The sequence below is a fragment of the Apteryx rowi genome, unplaced genomic scaffold (genome assembly GCF_003343035.1).
Source record: "Apteryx rowi isolate R43461 unplaced genomic scaffold, aptRow1 scaffold_201, whole genome shotgun sequence".
NCBI lineage: Eukaryota > Metazoa > Chordata > Aves > Apterygiformes > Apterygidae > Apteryx > Apteryx rowi.
Genome location: NW_020448320.1, coordinates 600711 through 617915, shown reverse-complemented (window position 1 = coordinate 617915; position 17205 = coordinate 600711). Strand labels below are relative to the sequence as shown.

Sequence of the window (17205 nt, the reverse complement as noted above, 5' to 3'; positions counted from 1 at the left end):
TTGTAAATTAATCTGCATTTGGACATATAGTTCATTCACTTTGGATTCTAAATAGTGATTATTATCTTTCTGCTATGCAACTGTTATCTGTGCCTTCTGAAGTTACTGTCAACTTATAAGTTTTTACTACTGAAATTTAGAAAGTGAAATAATGGGGATGTAAAGAGGATGTCTAAACGCAGTGATTCACCTTATTTTACAGCAAGGTCTCATTTTTCTGGTTTACAAGACAATGCTCAACTTTTGCACAAGGTAGGCTATGATTCTACAGCAGTATATGAAAAGTGATAATATTCAGCATCAGAGAGAGAGAGAGAGGCTTGAAAAATCACAGACCAACCCAACATTCTGTTAACATTAATTTTATAAAATACCTTACAAGAACAGATAAAGAACTTGAGCTTACATAATAACCAGAATTGAAAAAGAATGTGGAATAAAATATAAATTAATTGAACACATCACTAAGTCTGCCACGTTAGACAAGTTTATAAAAGGCATTTTCAGATAAAATAGTTATGTGGAAGAAAATCCTTCAAAATGGAAACTACTGAAGTCCTTTTTCAAGAAGTCATTCCTAAAGCGCTAAATTCCAGGTCAACAGGCAGTACCTGAATCTGCTTAAAATACTCTGTTTATACGCTTCCAAATTTGTCAAGCTTTAAGACACAAATTTAAATGATTTCAGGTCAGTGCAAAGTATTCAAGCTGAAAATTTGAGAAATGTAACTGAAAAAAATGATCCTGGTACAAAACTTCCTAAATTCACATTATGAAAAAAGTCTATGCCAGATGCACTGTTGAGATATGAAATGTTAACAAATTTTACCAGCGGCCATTTTAGGGTTCCAGCCAAGCCATTAACATGGCTAATCATATTCAATTCATTTATTTTAGCACAATTTCATTTTTTTCCTACTTAGAGTCTTTGGAAAGGATCCATGCTACTGATGTTCACTTATTTTGCTCAACTTATTCAGTCAATTTGCTTAAAATGCAGTAATTTAGCCAGGATGAGATAAAAGGTGAGGCCCCCACACATCAGAATGATGGTCTAAAGCCTGTAATGACATTCAACTGGAGGAAATATGCCTGTAGCCTTCATCATCATAGCAAATGTGTTTCTGAGTTTAACCAACTTTGTTCATCCAAGAACTCTCACTGAAGTCATTCTTGCTTTAAGTTGTATATGTGCATGACACATTGACAGGCTCAAACCTTTAATCTTTAGAAAGTTAAAATATTTTTCAGAGAACTAAACTATGGCCAGATTAATTTATTTTAAGCCCATTAATTCCTGCATAGTAAACATCAACACTCTAGCAAAGCAATTTCACTCTGTTTGACTTTAAATCTATTAACCCAAACAGGTTTGAAATAGCCTTTACATTCCACTATTGAAAAGTGTGATGATTACATTCATTTGAAGATTAATGCAACTCTTAAAGTTACCACTTAGGATACTGTTCATCAAGTTTTTTAAGCAGATACGAAAAAAAAAAAAAGTATGTTGCTGGTGGTCACAACCAGAAAGGAGAAGCAAATAATTTAAATTCTTTATCCCCTATCCTTTAAAATCCTCTTTCAGGCAAAAGTTCCAGCTTCTAATTGAAACATAGAGGTGTCATTTATACTAAGCTGCAGCATAAAATTGAGAAAATGAGAGATGATAGGGCAGTGTTATCCATTAAAATACAAAAGTTCAAAACTCAGTCTGCAGATGGTTTGCTTGTCCTTGTATAGAGTTCTTTTTTTACTGTCATCACTGCTATGCTGCCAGTTAGGCTAGAACCACACTTAAGCAATTCCAGTACAACCTCAGCGTTTAACAGCATGCATCATTCTGAATTTATAGTTAGCTAAAATGCTAGAGTGTTATCAATATGATGCAGTAAACAAACCAAATGAACACGAGAGCTCAAGACGGCATAATATTTTCCCTCAAAACAGAAGAGAAAGATTTACTCAAACTAAAAGCACAGAATATGACTTCAATCAAAACTTTTTGTAAACTGAACTCAAGGAATGAACATTTAAAGGAAGTTGCAAATGCCCTTTTCTAGAACAAACTCAGAATCATTTGCTTAAATCAAAACAGAACAGAAACTCCTTCCTATAGCCTGAATTCTCCTAGTCATCTTTTATCACTGGACCAAAGCAGATTAATGATAGACATACTATGCTTTGCATTGCTGTGAAATAATTTATTTAATTATTTTTAAGAATAAGCTCTTTGTTGAAGTGACGGACTTTGACATATAACAGCAATTTCCACTGGGTGTTCTCAGTTCCTTTGAATTCAGTACTTCAAATATTTGCTGTTTTTAAATCTTTAAAACAAATGCATTGGCTACTGAGATCTTACCCTGCAAGTGGTGTAACTTTAACCACTTGCTATGAGTGAAGGAAAAAACTGACAGCTAAAAGGGAACAATAAATATGTATCTCATACCCGGTTTTGCACAATGTAAAGTTCTCAGATACTGGTCACATTTCAAAATGTGGAAACTATTCTAGCTACCACTTGGTTTATCTTTTGAAGAGTAATAAGGGAAAAGATGATTTCAAAGTTTCCTATAAAAACAGGAAAGCAACAATCATAATTATTCTGGAAATATTTGGACTCTTAACTTTTGAGTGTACTAAAAACAGACTTAAAATTAGAAAAATTTTTAATTTGGCTTGCATTAATGTGGGCTTTAAAATAAAACCTCAGAGCCTCACTAGCCATCTACAGCAAAGAAATATATTTCCAATAAGCAGCTGGAAAGTGAATGAGTGAATCTGGGTATTAAACACATACTCAAGTGTAATAATGCGTACAGAGGAGATTACTAAAGAGCTTTGCAAAAAATTATTGCTACAGTAGCATCAGGACTTAACAGTGCATCAAAGATTTAAAGTTTCCATGTTAATACAAACTGATCCAAGCCACGATGAACCACAGGATAATCACTCAAACAAAAAAATAACCAAATTCCTCTTCGCAAAAGCTAGAACTGGAATTTACCTGAATACCATTAAAAAGATTCAAAAAGATTCCTTCTAGTCTGGTGTGCCTCAGAATACATAAGGCATTGAGAACCGGTGCCCTTGGTGTGCAACTGGAACACAGTACTATCACATGCATTTGACATTTTTGAACATTTGCAATCAAATAATCAAAATTTAAAGAGCTTTTACATGTCATGACATTGTATCACAGCTGCATAAACTGTTTTATTGTAGGTTGGGATTTCTCGTTTGTTCTTAATTGTGGAAACTGTGGATGAAAGACCTTGAGGATTATAGGTCACAGAATTCATGTTAAACAGAAAGCTGCCCAACATTACTGTCAAAATACCTTTAAAAAGGCAGTTTGTAGACAGAATAATGCATTTTACATTCAGATTTTTCCTCTCTTAGAAGCAAAGGAATCTCAGAAGAAAAAAAAAAATCAGTAGTGAAGGCCACATACTTTTTGCATTTGTTGATGAGCTGAAATGCAAAAACAATTAAAGCATCTTTTAAGAGACAAAAACAAATACAGAGCTTCTAGAAAGTGATGATTTAGTTGATAGGGTGGTCAGCATGGAAATTGTTGTGAATGCTACAGCAGAAGTGACTACAAGTACAAGGGAGTATGAACAGAAACACAGTACAGGCATCATCTAGAAAACTGTAACTTGCCAACTTGTAAACAAGAAAAAGCATTTCACAGATTAAAAGTTCTAGGGAAGTAAACTTCTTTAAATTATTTTGTCAGTTCAACCCTGATTTAAAAAAGTATGGCTAGCAAAAATACATAAGCCTCAGCATATTTATAAGTCTTGATCAGAGCAGCCATGATCCTTGATAAACTGCTGGAAACAGACACCCTCCTGTTAATGATGAGAGAAAAACATTCCTTCTCTCTTCTTTCTCTCATTCCCCAATCTGCACATGTATATGTAGAATTCACACGCTTCAAGAAAATCTTCATGCTGCTATAGATTGAGACGTGGGGAGACTGGTGGAGGAAAGCAGACAAACTCTCTTAAAATACTACGGGCCACGTCAACATTATTCTGGGCTATTTCAAGTGCCCTCTTGACTTCTTCAAAGGAATAGCCCTCTCCCATAAGTTTTGCAATTTTTGCATCCACATTTTCCGTGGAATTGTCAGAGCTGTACGCTTTCCTGTGGTGTATTTCTGGTGCAGTCCTCCGAGGAAGTGGTTTAGGTGGCCTGGCTGGTGCTTGTGAACCATCTGTTTCAAATAGAGGAGACAGAAATCATTATGAATTGGCTTAAATATTGTATTACAGGTAGGTCCAGCCTCAAGTTAGTTAGCCTCAAGAAGCAGCTTAAAAAGTGACCTTCTAAAGAAACATGAAGACTTATCTTAATTCGCTGATTTATCTCATTTTAAAATTCTGATAGAAGCTGGAATCCTCAAGAAAACCCAAACTGGAAATAATGTAGTGAAATGCTAGGTTAAGTAATATGATAACAACATGCAAGTACAAGTTACAATCTGAAGTATCTGAAGTTGGAAGGAAAAGAAAGTATGATGAAACAGCAAAGGTGGAAGTAATTGGAGAGGATTTCCACTCTCAATCTACAGTTTGAGGACTTCTTGTTCCTAGCCTGTTTTAAAACCCCCAAATTTGGTCACAGTTTTATTCAGAAAATTATATAGGTCTGTAAGTTGCGCAGATGAGGAATCCAACCAAATATGCCTGAAGGAGAAAAATCCTTTGCTTATTCATACATCATGCAGATTCTGTTCAGTCAGTTGTAGCTCATTTCATGCATACCAAGTATGCAGAAGTACAGAAATAACTGGTTTCTCCAGAAAACCTTCTAGTCCAAGTAAATTCCATGGTGAGACCAGAACATGATCCTTTCCCTTTGCCACCTATCTCTGGAAATATCTCTTTTTGCTCTCTTCTAGGAAATATTACCTTCACAGTTAAGGCTGGTGCTGACAATCATGATGTGCTGATGCAGAGACCTAACATTCAGACTCGTTAATCTTCTCAGAGCCAAGAGAGGTTAGTACTCAAGTTAACTTGGTACTTTCCCGAAACCTCTTTATCCTCACTGATTCCACAATAAGAAGCTTAAATACAACCTGTCATACAGCAGAAAACACTTTCAAGAGCAAAGTATTCTTTAAAGAAGTCTTTAATCCTTTTAAAAGGGTCTAAAAAGTTCTATTGACAAACAGTGACATTGATAGATAAATTATGGAATCTCTGGCTGTGATGCTTCCTGTTTACTTATACTGTCAGCAATGGCATTTGGCAGTGTTAAGTACTTCAGAGATAGTTTTTTAGAAATGCAAAAAAATTTTGTATTTCTTGTATTACTGTTAAAATTTGCTACTTATCATAATACTGCATAGAGAGAACATTCAGACTGTAATCCAACAGAGAGCATTAAACACTTAAGATGACTCAAAAGAGACCACAATATTGCACGTCTATTCAATGTTCATTTTTCCCTCAACCTGGTTGCTATGCATTCAGATGAAAATGTTGTTATAAATTTAATTCAATTTCTTAATTCAGAGAAGATGAGCGAACAGCACTTTTAGAAGGATGGTGGTATTCATGTAACAAATGAATAAGAGTAATTTGATTAAGAATTTACATTAAGGGGCTAAGGTTAATTTTGTTTGATTTCATTGCCTATTTTCTCTGCAATATAGTTATGAGACAACCTGCAGATAGTAGGGACTATTTCATATTTGTAAAAGTCTCTGAAGATGAAAAGCATTATATAAATGCTAATCATTCTAGTAAACACAACTCAAGACACATCTGAGCCTATGATGAAGCTACGGAAGATTTGTGGAACACACTGGATTCAGAAATTAACAACAGTTCTGGAAATGTGATTAATAATTAAAAATTAAACCAAACCATAAGCAAGTTCAAATTTCTAATTTCACTTATTTTAGAAAACTCAAATTAGACTATTAGAGAAGAATACTCTTTATATTTCAAATAATGTATCATGTTAAAAATGGTCAGCTCTTTCATGAATATTTAAAACTATTTAATATCCCATTATTATGGACTTATCTATAGAAGATGAACAAAACTAATTTGTAACCTTACATTTTCCCCTGGGCTTGAAGTACAGCAGAAATTTTTTATGTATAGTCCATACCCGTGTGTGTGTGTGTGTGTGTGTGTGTGTGTGTGTGTGTGTTTTACATGAAATAATTCTTGCTCTAGCCAGCCTAATACAGATTTGAAACTCAAATTACTCCTTGAATAACACCTTCACTTTGCTGAAGCTTCCTAAGAAACTTTCTTAAACAATCATGTCATTTAGAGAGGTCATTTTTAATTCTCTAGGAAGATTTGCAATATATGCATTTTCTTCTCATTGTCTCTCTATAGCACAGATATTTAAAGATTTCCAGCCCTCTCTCTCTAACTGAATTTCAATTATTATTTTTAAGTGCTGACATCTCTTCCAATATCTTCACATCCATATAAAACTATAGCTGAAGCTGGGTATCACATTGGATCCTGAGCTTACAGATACTAAGCCTAAGCTGCACATCCATCTGGACACAGAGATAGAGGCATTTGAGCAGGACTTTCCTTCCCAACCCCCGTTCTCTCTGACATGTCAGCCACCATGGACGCCTAAATAAGAATTCAAACAGATTTTCTAATTGCCTAATTCATTTAACAGCTTCCACAGCAAGGAGTCTCCTCTATCACTCACACTTCTGTAATCGAGCACTAGATTTAACCCTTAGGAAACTGATTAGCATAAAGACAGTGACAGGCTTATTTAATAAATGCTTAAAACATGTGGAAAAACTTGTAAGTGAAGTGCAAGAGCTCTGTGGCACAGTGGGAGGAGATTATTTGCAACGATGCCAACCGTCTCTGTTTCTGCTGTGAAACAGATCTCTCTCTCTCTCGTCCCTCGTTTCTGCAGTATGCCCCATGGTCTTCCACTGACATACTAAGAAGCATCAGGGAAACAGGCAAGGAGACGAGCTGCTGGGTGATGTGGGGTTGTTGTGCAACGCTCGCTGCGGAGCAGCAGCAAGCAGCTATGTCTAACTGGAGCAGAGAAACAAAGCATACCTAGGGGACATCTGTACTAAGGCATTGACAGAGCAGGGAGAAAGTGGGAAAAGGAGCTACTGGAGCTATTGATCCCTCAAGCTGCTAGGTATGCTCTTCTATCACGTGCGACATTTCTAAGGCAGATGAGGTAAATTGAAATCCACCCTCAAATAACATGTGAATTGCCACTGCCTGCCTGCCTGTGCCTGGAAAACCCATTTCAGCGTAAGCACTTAAATTTGCATGCCAGTGCATTAATAAGCCAGATGAGTGAGGAGACAGCAGACAAATATACTTAACTAGTCATTTGAATCCATTTCTTTCAGAATAGCTAAATTCAGTAAAACACAGCAGACATCTACATTAGAGGCCTAATTGCCTTCTACCTTTCCCGTATGTCATTGGCTGTGCTTTATAAAAGACACTAACTCTCTCAGTAATCTCCTCCTCTTTCCATTTAATGTAATAATTTAAAAACTATGTATTTAAGTCTGAAAAAACCTGCCTTGGGAAGAGCCAGGTGCATAGCTGAGAACTATTTCTTAACTTTTCAATACTAAATACTTGCTACATTAGAATAAATTTGCCATGACTTGTTAAGAGTCCGGTAAAACATCACAACAGTAAGGCAGGTGTTCCAATCTTATAAACAACCAAAATGAAAAACAGAGGCCAAGGGACTTCCCACACCACTCTAGTGAAACAATGGCTAAATTATAATTAGGTTTTAGAGTGGACTACAGTGCCTTTCCAGCTAGTTCAAAGAAGAACTATATTAAAGGGCTGAAATGAAGATGGATTTCCTAAGTGAACTGATTAATTCCAATTAAATTAAAAAATAAAAGTTCTGAGTAGAGTTACACTCTTTACATTGTCTTTTTAAATCGTAGAGCAAGGTGTATCAATTCATCTTGAAGCTCATCAGTTCCATTCTGTGGAACTACTACCACTGTAAAAAACAACTTCTCAATTAATAGTATGACATGATCTATCACACAGTTTTCATTTAATTGAAATTAAACTGAATGTCTTGCAGTACATCATGCTGATTTAGCACAATATTTATAGCAAAGGTTGACACATATGGCTATTTTAGAAGATGGCTGTGGGAAACAAAGATAAAAGAGGATTTATTAAGTGACATCTAAAAGCTCTTAAATAGCAAACATCTTGCAGTAATTCAGGAAAATTTTAAAAATGCTCTACCACAGAATTGAGGGAAAGCTCCTTAGTTTTAAAAGGTGGTCATACCATTCTTATAATTTGTATTACAAAAGCATTTAAAACTCCCTGAACAGGTCAGGATAACATTGTAGGAAGAATAGATCCCTCCCAGTGTATAAAAAATATGTGTTGTAAAACAAGCTTTTTCAAACAGTGGAAAAAAACGAGCAACAATGTAATATTAACAGAAGTGTGTTCCTGTAAAGCGCTACCTTTTACCAAAGGCATCACACAGACTCTCAGCTGTAGCAACCATTAAAGATTCCATAGCAGTCTTTAGGCTTACTTAATCTCTCCTGCACTTCAAGTTGGAAAAAGATATTCTTTCTTTCCTATACCCCCTGAGTGGAGTTGCAGATTACTGTGGAAGAGATTTATCATTACTCTTAAAAAGGATATCATTTTTCCACTTGTTATTTTTGCAATTAAACACCAGTGACTAACAATATTGAAAAATTAGAGAAATAAATCCTTTCTTTCCTTTATGCGTTAGAAAAGAGTCTGTATACACAGTTCCACTCTTCTCTGGAGAGTACATTACAGAGCAAGTTTTCAAACTGTGAGTGTACAGAGAAGTTCACAGGAGTGGAGGTATACATATGAATAGTTTAATGGTTCAAGTCATCACTTGGCTATTTCTCTTTGTGGTCTCTACATACAGCAAAATAATGCAGGTGGGACAATCCTCTCCCTTCTCCATACACTCATTCATACCATGCACATCTATAAAGAAGAGAAAATTTGTCTACAAATTGGCAGAAGTACTTTGGGATACAGGTAATACTGATATTATTTTAATTATTTAATGTCAGTAGCTTTCCTTTAAATAGTATTTTCATTGCCTGAAATAATGAGTGAAACTTCAATGCCAGAGAAATTGATTCTACTGTACCTGTTCTGTTACAAATGGAAGATRGAGTTTTAATTGGCTTTGGTTCTTGCCTTTTCGTGAAAAAATATTCTTAAAATTTCTTAGAACCTCAGACAGATACATTAGTACAAAGGACAAGCAAATACTACTACTAGGGAGATTCAAGCTACACTTTTTTGAGGAACAATAGAAAAAACCCTGGAATTGAGAGGTAGGCAGTCCCTGCAGGGCTTCTGACCTCTTGTAAACTTCAAAGGTAGCAGAAAAATCCCTGCCTTTCTCAAAAAATAACACTAGAACTCACGCAAGCACTCAGTTTGGCAGTTAGTGAAATTGAAGGCAATAACAATTTTTTGCCAGAACATCTACATGACCCTACGGACAACAGGAAGCCACTTTTACTTCAGTGCAGAATTTTCACGTCTATTGTCCTTTGATGATTTCCTATCATCATACTACCATTGCCGGTTGTTGTCCTGAATGACAAAGACCTCATTGGACTTAATGGATGAAAATGACTTGCTTTGTTAAGCTGCAATCCTCTCCAAGCACAGTTTTCTACCTTACCTGAAGAGGAAGGAAGTTGATCATAGTCTTGAGATGTCCTATTTGTTTTGACATTTTCTCCAGTTACTCTACGAGCAGGTGGCAAAGGGACGGGACCAGTTATTGGATCAAAATGGGGATCTGTAAAAACAAAACAAAAAAGATGTCTTAGAATTTTTATATTTATTATTTGGCTAGGGCTGATGCATAGAACCTAAGCTTAAGATAGCCTCCCTCCCAAAAGAGGGGCCATGAATCCAAACAGAAACATTCCCCCCATAGGACGTCCGCACTCATGCACACACCCAAACTCAACACTTGCATACTAGACATGTAACTATGTCTTGAAGTGACCGAAACAGCATCACAGCTCAAAGCTAGTCTACCCTGTACTGACTGTTGCTCCTCTGTTGACCTCCATGAGGTACCTTTTAATTAGCCCTGACACTGCTAGGAGAGTATCTGACAAAGCATGAAACAGATTGCAAAGCCTGCAGCAGCACAGTTAGAAGTATTCCTGCTAGTCAGTGTGGTCAGAGCTTGGTCACACTCCTATTAGTTGCAGTCCACAAAGACGACAGGGCAGATTTGCTATTCATGCAGTCCCAGCTACCAAGTAAATGTTGAAGGGACTGGTAAAGGCTGTTTAAATAGGCTTTTCAGTTCYCTCTGCTGATTACAGGAACAAAATAAAAAAAGAAAGGGGAAACAGAAAGTTCTGGCATATTCTGTCCTCCTTTACGATTTTTTTTAGGCTATTTTGGATGCAGCTCAGCAAGTGTTTAACATCATTGTGGACCTGGTTTCTGTTCTGGACTTATAATAGTCTAGGGGAACATGTGTATCGCTGTGTATGTGTGTTTGCATTTTTGCTATTGATGATGTGATCATTACTCTAATCTCACAGACTCTGATGGATAGCCGAGAAACCACCTCAGACTTGTACAGAAACCAATCATAATAAACTCATCATAAATTATCTGCTATATAAATGCAGTGGTTTATTTGACAAGATGCAAAGTGAGTAATATGGCTTTAGAAATGCAATTTGAATAAAAAAAAAGACCAATACAAGCATGTATCCCTCAGTAGGTGTGTACACTTATAAGATTAATGAAGAGTGCTGTTGTAAGATTGAATTAATTGTGCAAGTCACCATAAATACACTCTCCAGATTTTTATTTAAAAGCTATGAAATGTTTTGTTAACACTATCAATGATGTTTCTCAGATTATTTGGAAATAATGCTTAATAACTTAAAACTTCACATGTTTCTTGGAATTGCATGCAGATCTACAGATATTGTGGGAGAGGTTTTCATTTTCTCTCTCTGTTCCCGTTAGGACTCAACAGTGCAGTGTGTGCTTCTGCATCAGATGATACAATTGTGGTACCCATTTAGACTGGACTTCTGAATATTACAGTATTTTTATTTTGAAGTGTAGAAGATAAGCTAATTCCTGGCCCTACATTTATGAAGATCAACCTTTACATCCTGTAATGTGCCAAGTCATTACTAGGATTCATGCAGAGGCTTATCTGACAAGATATGCACTGAGCTGAGCTCTGCATTATAAAATACACACAGTTTTGGCAAATTACTCAATGTTCAGGTCTTGACTGATAGCAAAAAATACATAATAAAACATTTCAAAAAAGGTCACTCAGGTTCAACCTAATTATTTATACATACTTGTATTGGGGCAAATTTATTCAGAGCTTTAAAGTCAGTGTTGATTTTTAATGAAGTTTCACTATCAGAACACAAGCTATAAAAAAATTTCCTTTTTTTGTGATTTGTTACAGCGAAGCAAAACTGTCATGTTTCACTATGTCATTGACGCAATTCCTTGTGATAGCCTGATTCAAACTGAAAAATATATACAAGATTTCTAAACTTTGTAGATAATTCTCATGTCCATGACTGAGTGTCTCTGTCACTATAACAGTAAAAACAAAACAAATGTGCATGCACCTAGCAAAGATTACGAAGATAAAAAAATGCAGCTGAACTTACGTAGCACTTGAACATTTTGATACTTAATGCAATACAATAAACTGAAAAAACTGCACTTCTTGACACTGACAAGGTCACTTGCATGCCCGAACTTGTGATTTTGGCCTCTACCTTTGAAAATACTGTTAGTTCAGACTATTTTACTTTCCAGCCAAGAAGAGTGGCAACACTTTATCACATTATTATAACAAGTGCTTCGCATGACAGGACTGCTCCAAAAATCTAGCATCTAATGCCTGGAAAGGAAATGAGTAGGTACAGATACAGGAATCAGTTGTTTATTACGTGAATATCGGAAGGCAATTCACATTTCATCACAACACAGTCATCTGTTTTCTGATATATGGATTCTTTTTTATATATTTTATCTTAAATTTTGGAATGCAATTGTTTCCAAACGTAATTACTTTCTTTTAAGAGCTGTAGTTAAATGAGATGTACATTTATTAAATGTACCAATAGATAGGAAGAACATTTTAGTATTATGTGACTATTGTTCCTAGAGAACAATACAGTACCTGTGACACAGCACAACAGGAAAGAATGCTGGAGTAAAACTTGCACATTTCTGAGGACACATAAGTCAGATTACTCAATATTAATGTGGGTATAGAACACCTGAAAGTTTAATTTTTAGATGAATTTTGTGTGGTCTTTATATTTTGAGATTTGGGGTAAGAAGATCAGAGCTGCTGAATCAGATTTTGGTGGGTGTAAGCATCCAGGCACATGTGAGCAACTTCATTAACTTGTAAGCAGATGGGGTGCAGGAATAGCCCTGTTTCTTAAAGTCTTACAAATAACTTTTGGAATAATCACCTCTACTAATTTTTCCAAAACTTCACTAGCTCACTGTTAACCCATAGCTTTTCATCCACAAAGGACAGGCAAACACTCTACAAATTCTTAGGCTATTATGAAGTTGCACATAATTCCTTGTCATCTATGTTCCTGCATTCCTGTGATACCATCCATCAAAACATTTCAGTACTTTCCATACTGCTTCTCATACTCATATAAAGAGATGGGAGGGGGAAGAGTTCTAATCATACCACAAGGCAGATAATCACTGGGAATAATCTTGGGACAGGTAAACTTGCCATCAACGTCCTCTGGAAGTTTCCAAAGACAGGAGAGGGGGGAAGGAAAAAAAAAAGAAAAAAAGACACACTTCATAGACATGGACTATAACCCATAAAAATCTTGTTGTAATCTGTATCATTATCAGAAAATGTATTTAAATTAATTAGCCCTGCCAATCAAACACTGTTCAACTCAAAGACAAAATACATAAATTGTGAGCATAGCTTTTATGTCTTTTAAAAGCCAAATACTGGACTGAAAAAGTATGACAGTGATTTGGGGGAAAGAGGTGAAAATCTGACTTTTATTATCAAAAAAAATCTTATGAATCAGAGAACCCTGCAATTGTGCTGTTCACAATTAATACAGTTCTGCAGCAAAATTTTACAATAACAGTGCTAACAAAATAGGATGTTACTTTCCCTTCTTTTCTCATCTTTCCCACTTAAAAATAAGACAAAAGGCATGTATTATATTGAACTATAAAAGACAATGGATTTGACAAAATGATACATACTAGTATCACAGAGCACAATAGAAAACCTGGCACTTCAAAAGTAACGATCCTTACTAGAAAAGCACTATTTACCAAAATGTGAGGCCTCGTATAAAAATATTGACTTTATCTCATTACTTCATGATAATGAAAACCTGAGTCTTTTTATATTCTGAATTGTTTCATCTCCACCATTTTAAAAACCTATTTTTCTGGTTTTTATATACTGAGCTACAGGCAAAACAGACTTCTGAGGCTTGATGACAACTTTATCACAGAACAGATAAGCTTCTGGAGTAAATGAAAATTAAATAAAATACACTGTTCCTTTTGCATTCCTACCAGGAGGATGAAGGAACAGTTCATGTCCTGAAGGAGGTCGGCTTCCTGAACCAGCAGGTTTTGTGTGCTCARTGATGCTGTGACGAGCAGGTGGTGGTGGTGGAGGAAGCAAAGGTAGCGAGCTATCAAAGGTATCTTCACCTGCATTTAGGAAAGACTTATTAGATAAGTAAGACTTCAATAAGAATAGTACAGTAAAGAGCGAAGCCTAAAATTTATTTTTCTCTGGCTGCTAACAGAGGCCCTCACTCCTAGGGTTCACCTAGCAGTTCAGTGACTCCAGTAACAAAAGTGTAAACCTGACTCTTACTATGCACAACACACTTCTAAAACATGCTCTGAACCACCTTTGGCAGCACTCAAGTTTCTTTTCTGGGATAGGGGAAGAGATTTTGTTTAGTGGCTCAACTGCAAAGAATGTACTGTAATGAAGACCTTGCTGAATATCACTGTAGAACAACAGCTATGCTTCAGTGGCTAAGAAAATACATGTATTTATAAACATCAACACTGACTACATCAGATCTGCTACTTTTATACTGTGTATCATCTTACTGGAAGATCTGCTGATTTAAAGCTCTGACCCAAGAGATCGACGTGAATTTCTCAAGCCTTGGCAAAAAAGTTTACCCCTATACAAAGATGGTGCAGGTAGGACTAGGTTTACCAAGCAATGTGATTTTTATCTGCTCTTCTCCTTTCAATTCTATGCACTCTTGCAAATCTGAACACTCAGGGACCTCAGAAAGTATAGTGGCAGAAACATGGCAAATGTTCAGAGGTTTTATGGAACCAGAAAATTGGATGGTGACACACACAGCATAGCCTAGCAATCATACAGCTGAGTTTGTCAATCAAGGTATAGGAGATGGCCTCAAAAAGCTCACTGACTTTTGGATACGAGAGCACAAATCAGGGTTGGGAAAGACTGTTTTTGATGACTGTAGGCAGCAGTGAGTTTTGGACTATTTCTTGATAATGGGAAAAGAAACAAAAACATTTTTAAATTTAATTTTCTTTAACGCAGATGCTACCTCTTAGGCCTTGTTCTTTGCATGTGATAAAATAGACATAAACATTCAAGCTACAATATAAAAAACTCTCCACAATTGCGTTAAATCGCAATAGTCAAACTTCACATTAAGTGACAAAAATTCATAATTTATTTTATGGAAAACATTTTTGCCTTTCTTTGTAGTCTGAATACAGATTTAGTCTGCCTTTTTGTCTGTGTCTTCCATAAGGGCTTACAGACAGATGCCAAGCACAGATTTTCATGAAAATATTGAAGCACAGCTGTGCGATTTAGTCCATAGCTTGTTCAGTACTCTTAACATACACATTGGTTGTTTTTTCAATAAGCATGGCATTTGGTTAATCTATGCTATATTAACCATTAAATGTAATCAGCAAAAAGTCTGCAACCTAAAGGGGGCACCAGAAGATCATAATCGGAGGGTGTCCTGTTGAGCAAAGAGCTGTGTTTTGGGTTGTCTCTGGTAGGAGGTCGTGCAGGTGGCAAAGGTACTGGAACAGTAGGTGCATCATAGAGATCTCCTGAATGACACAATCACAAGAAGTGAATGCTTTCTCGCTGTACCCCTAGAATGGCACAGAGTAAATTTTCTTGTTAAAGAATGAAAAATTAAACAAAAAGGAAAAAAATATACCTAACTCTGGATGTTTTGATTTCTTCATCTCAGAAGCAGCACTGTGTGTTCCATTCGTTATTCCAGTGCATTGACCGTTCTCACACACCCTGAAGACAGACATTAAAGAAAAAAGAAATCTACCAGTTATCTGAGTATTAATTCCCAGAATGACAAAGTACCTGAGTTGGCACAATCCATTATATTGAAACAAATGAAAGAATATTAACTGTACCAATTTTAAAATTTGTTTTTCATATTGAGAGCGGGTACTAGCTAACTCCCAACAAAATCCCTGGGCGGAATTATACTGCTTTCTTGGTGAGATACTGACACTGCTTAAAAAAGTTACTCAAGGCTTAAATACCAGATAGAGGAAGAGCTAACATTAAATATAGTCCTCACTTCAGAGCTATGTTTATTCACCCAGTTAAGTCACAGACTCAATCCTATTTCACCTTCCCAACTGTTAAAATTCCCCTTGCAGAAATATAAAGAAGGGAAATGTGGGTTTTGGTAATTACCCACACTGAAGTACCCAGAAAGAAAAGGTACTAAAAAAACCCCCAAAAAACAAAAAACAGAACACACTGCTGGCAGTAATGTATTTCAACTAAATTCTTAGCCAAACATTTAAAATGTAAAATAAACAATCTCTGCCAAAGTAGTTTTACATGCATCTATTAATTTATTTATAGAAAAGCTGAGTCTTGCTGATTCTTCTACTACAATTTTTTAATATTTTAAAATTAGAAGTACATTACTCCCCCAAAATTAAACAACAGTATCAAATTTAATATTAAAACCACCTACAAACTTAAGAGTTTCAGGCAATAAAGTAGAAAGATACCAATAATTATCTACTGGAGATCATTTTTATATGATGACTCAGTTGAAAGATTGAGGGACAATAACAGAGAATGAAAGCCTTTTAATAATATTAAATATTACTCGAATAAATGTCAAAGAACTGGGAAATGACTCCTGTCATTAGAGCTGTGGACCCTGCATGTTCAGAAAGAACCAGAGAGTTTCTCTGGAAAGGGGGCACCATGCTAGACAGTTGGGGGGGGGGGAAGGTGAAAGAAAGGGAGAGAGAAAGAAAGGGAGAGACAGAGAGAGAGAGAAAGGGGGGAGAGAGAAAGGGGGGGAGAGGGAGATATTACACACACCATTATTACTAATTGCTGGCAAACCTGCTAGAGGTTGATACAGCTAGAATTTCAGATTTGGGGTTTCACCAAGAGTGTGAACACTAATTGTATCTACTTGGGCCATATGGAAAGGAGGGATGAATACAGGTCTGGAATCATTTAGAGTATATAAACAGGAAAGAGCAAGTGAAATTGTGTTTGTGGTCCCCAGAGTTATAACTAGAGGTAATGAAATAAACATAAGAAATAATTACAAGACTGAAAAAAAAAAGCAAAACAAACTCTAATGGTAAGAGCTATTTAGTTGTGTATTGGCTTCCCCAGGGGAGTGCCAGGGGAAGCGTTTCTTCCATCTTTGAAATCAGATTGGTTCAATCTCTCAAATGCAGTGGCTACAACACTCTTCTTTTGACTCCTCAGCAGAGGCACTAAATAACTAAGAATCTTTTCAGCTTTAATTTGAATTTATTCTTCATTTTCAATAATTTAACCAGCCACAGGCAACAAGACAACCTATCATGGCAGCACTGAAGAAAYTTCCAGGCCACAGTGAGCCCAGTTAAGTGATCAGTTTAGAAATCATGCTGAAATAGCTGTTTACATTGGCAGTAGACAACACCAGGAAGAATGGCAGCAAATTAGTGCTAACAACCAAACCTTTTGTCCTTTTCTTTTCGGAAACAGCTTTACTAGGAAAAGACAGTGAATGTAATAATATATCATTCCTCTAATAGTAGCTACATTAGACTAAAGCTGAAACTC

At 36.1% G+C, this 17205-nt stretch overlaps 1 protein-coding gene across 8 annotated transcripts in view; it reads right to left on the bottom strand.

Annotated features, from left to right (window-relative positions):
- Positions 1-349: 349 nt before the first annotated feature.
- Positions 350-17205, bottom strand: part of CBLB (Cbl proto-oncogene B) — a 141674-nt gene continuing 124818 nt past the window's right edge. For 6 of the 8 annotated variants that reach the window (XM_026063831.1, XM_026063829.1, XM_026063830.1 and 3 more), the window contains 6 exons: positions 15311-15399; positions 15066-15197; positions 13641-13781; positions 12772-12831; positions 9724-9843; positions 350-4228 (listed from right to left, as the gene is read on the bottom strand). In XM_026063831.1, coding sequence (XP_025919616.1) covers positions 3966-4228; positions 9724-9843; positions 12772-12831; positions 13641-13781; positions 15066-15197; positions 15311-15399 — 805 coding nt within the window. In that variant the 3' untranslated portion in view covers positions 350-3965. The remainder of the gene's footprint in view (positions 4229-9723; positions 9844-12771; positions 12832-13640; positions 13782-15065; positions 15198-15310; positions 15400-17205) is intronic. The other 2 variants (XM_026063828.1, XM_026063834.1) reach the window with 2 other exon arrangements.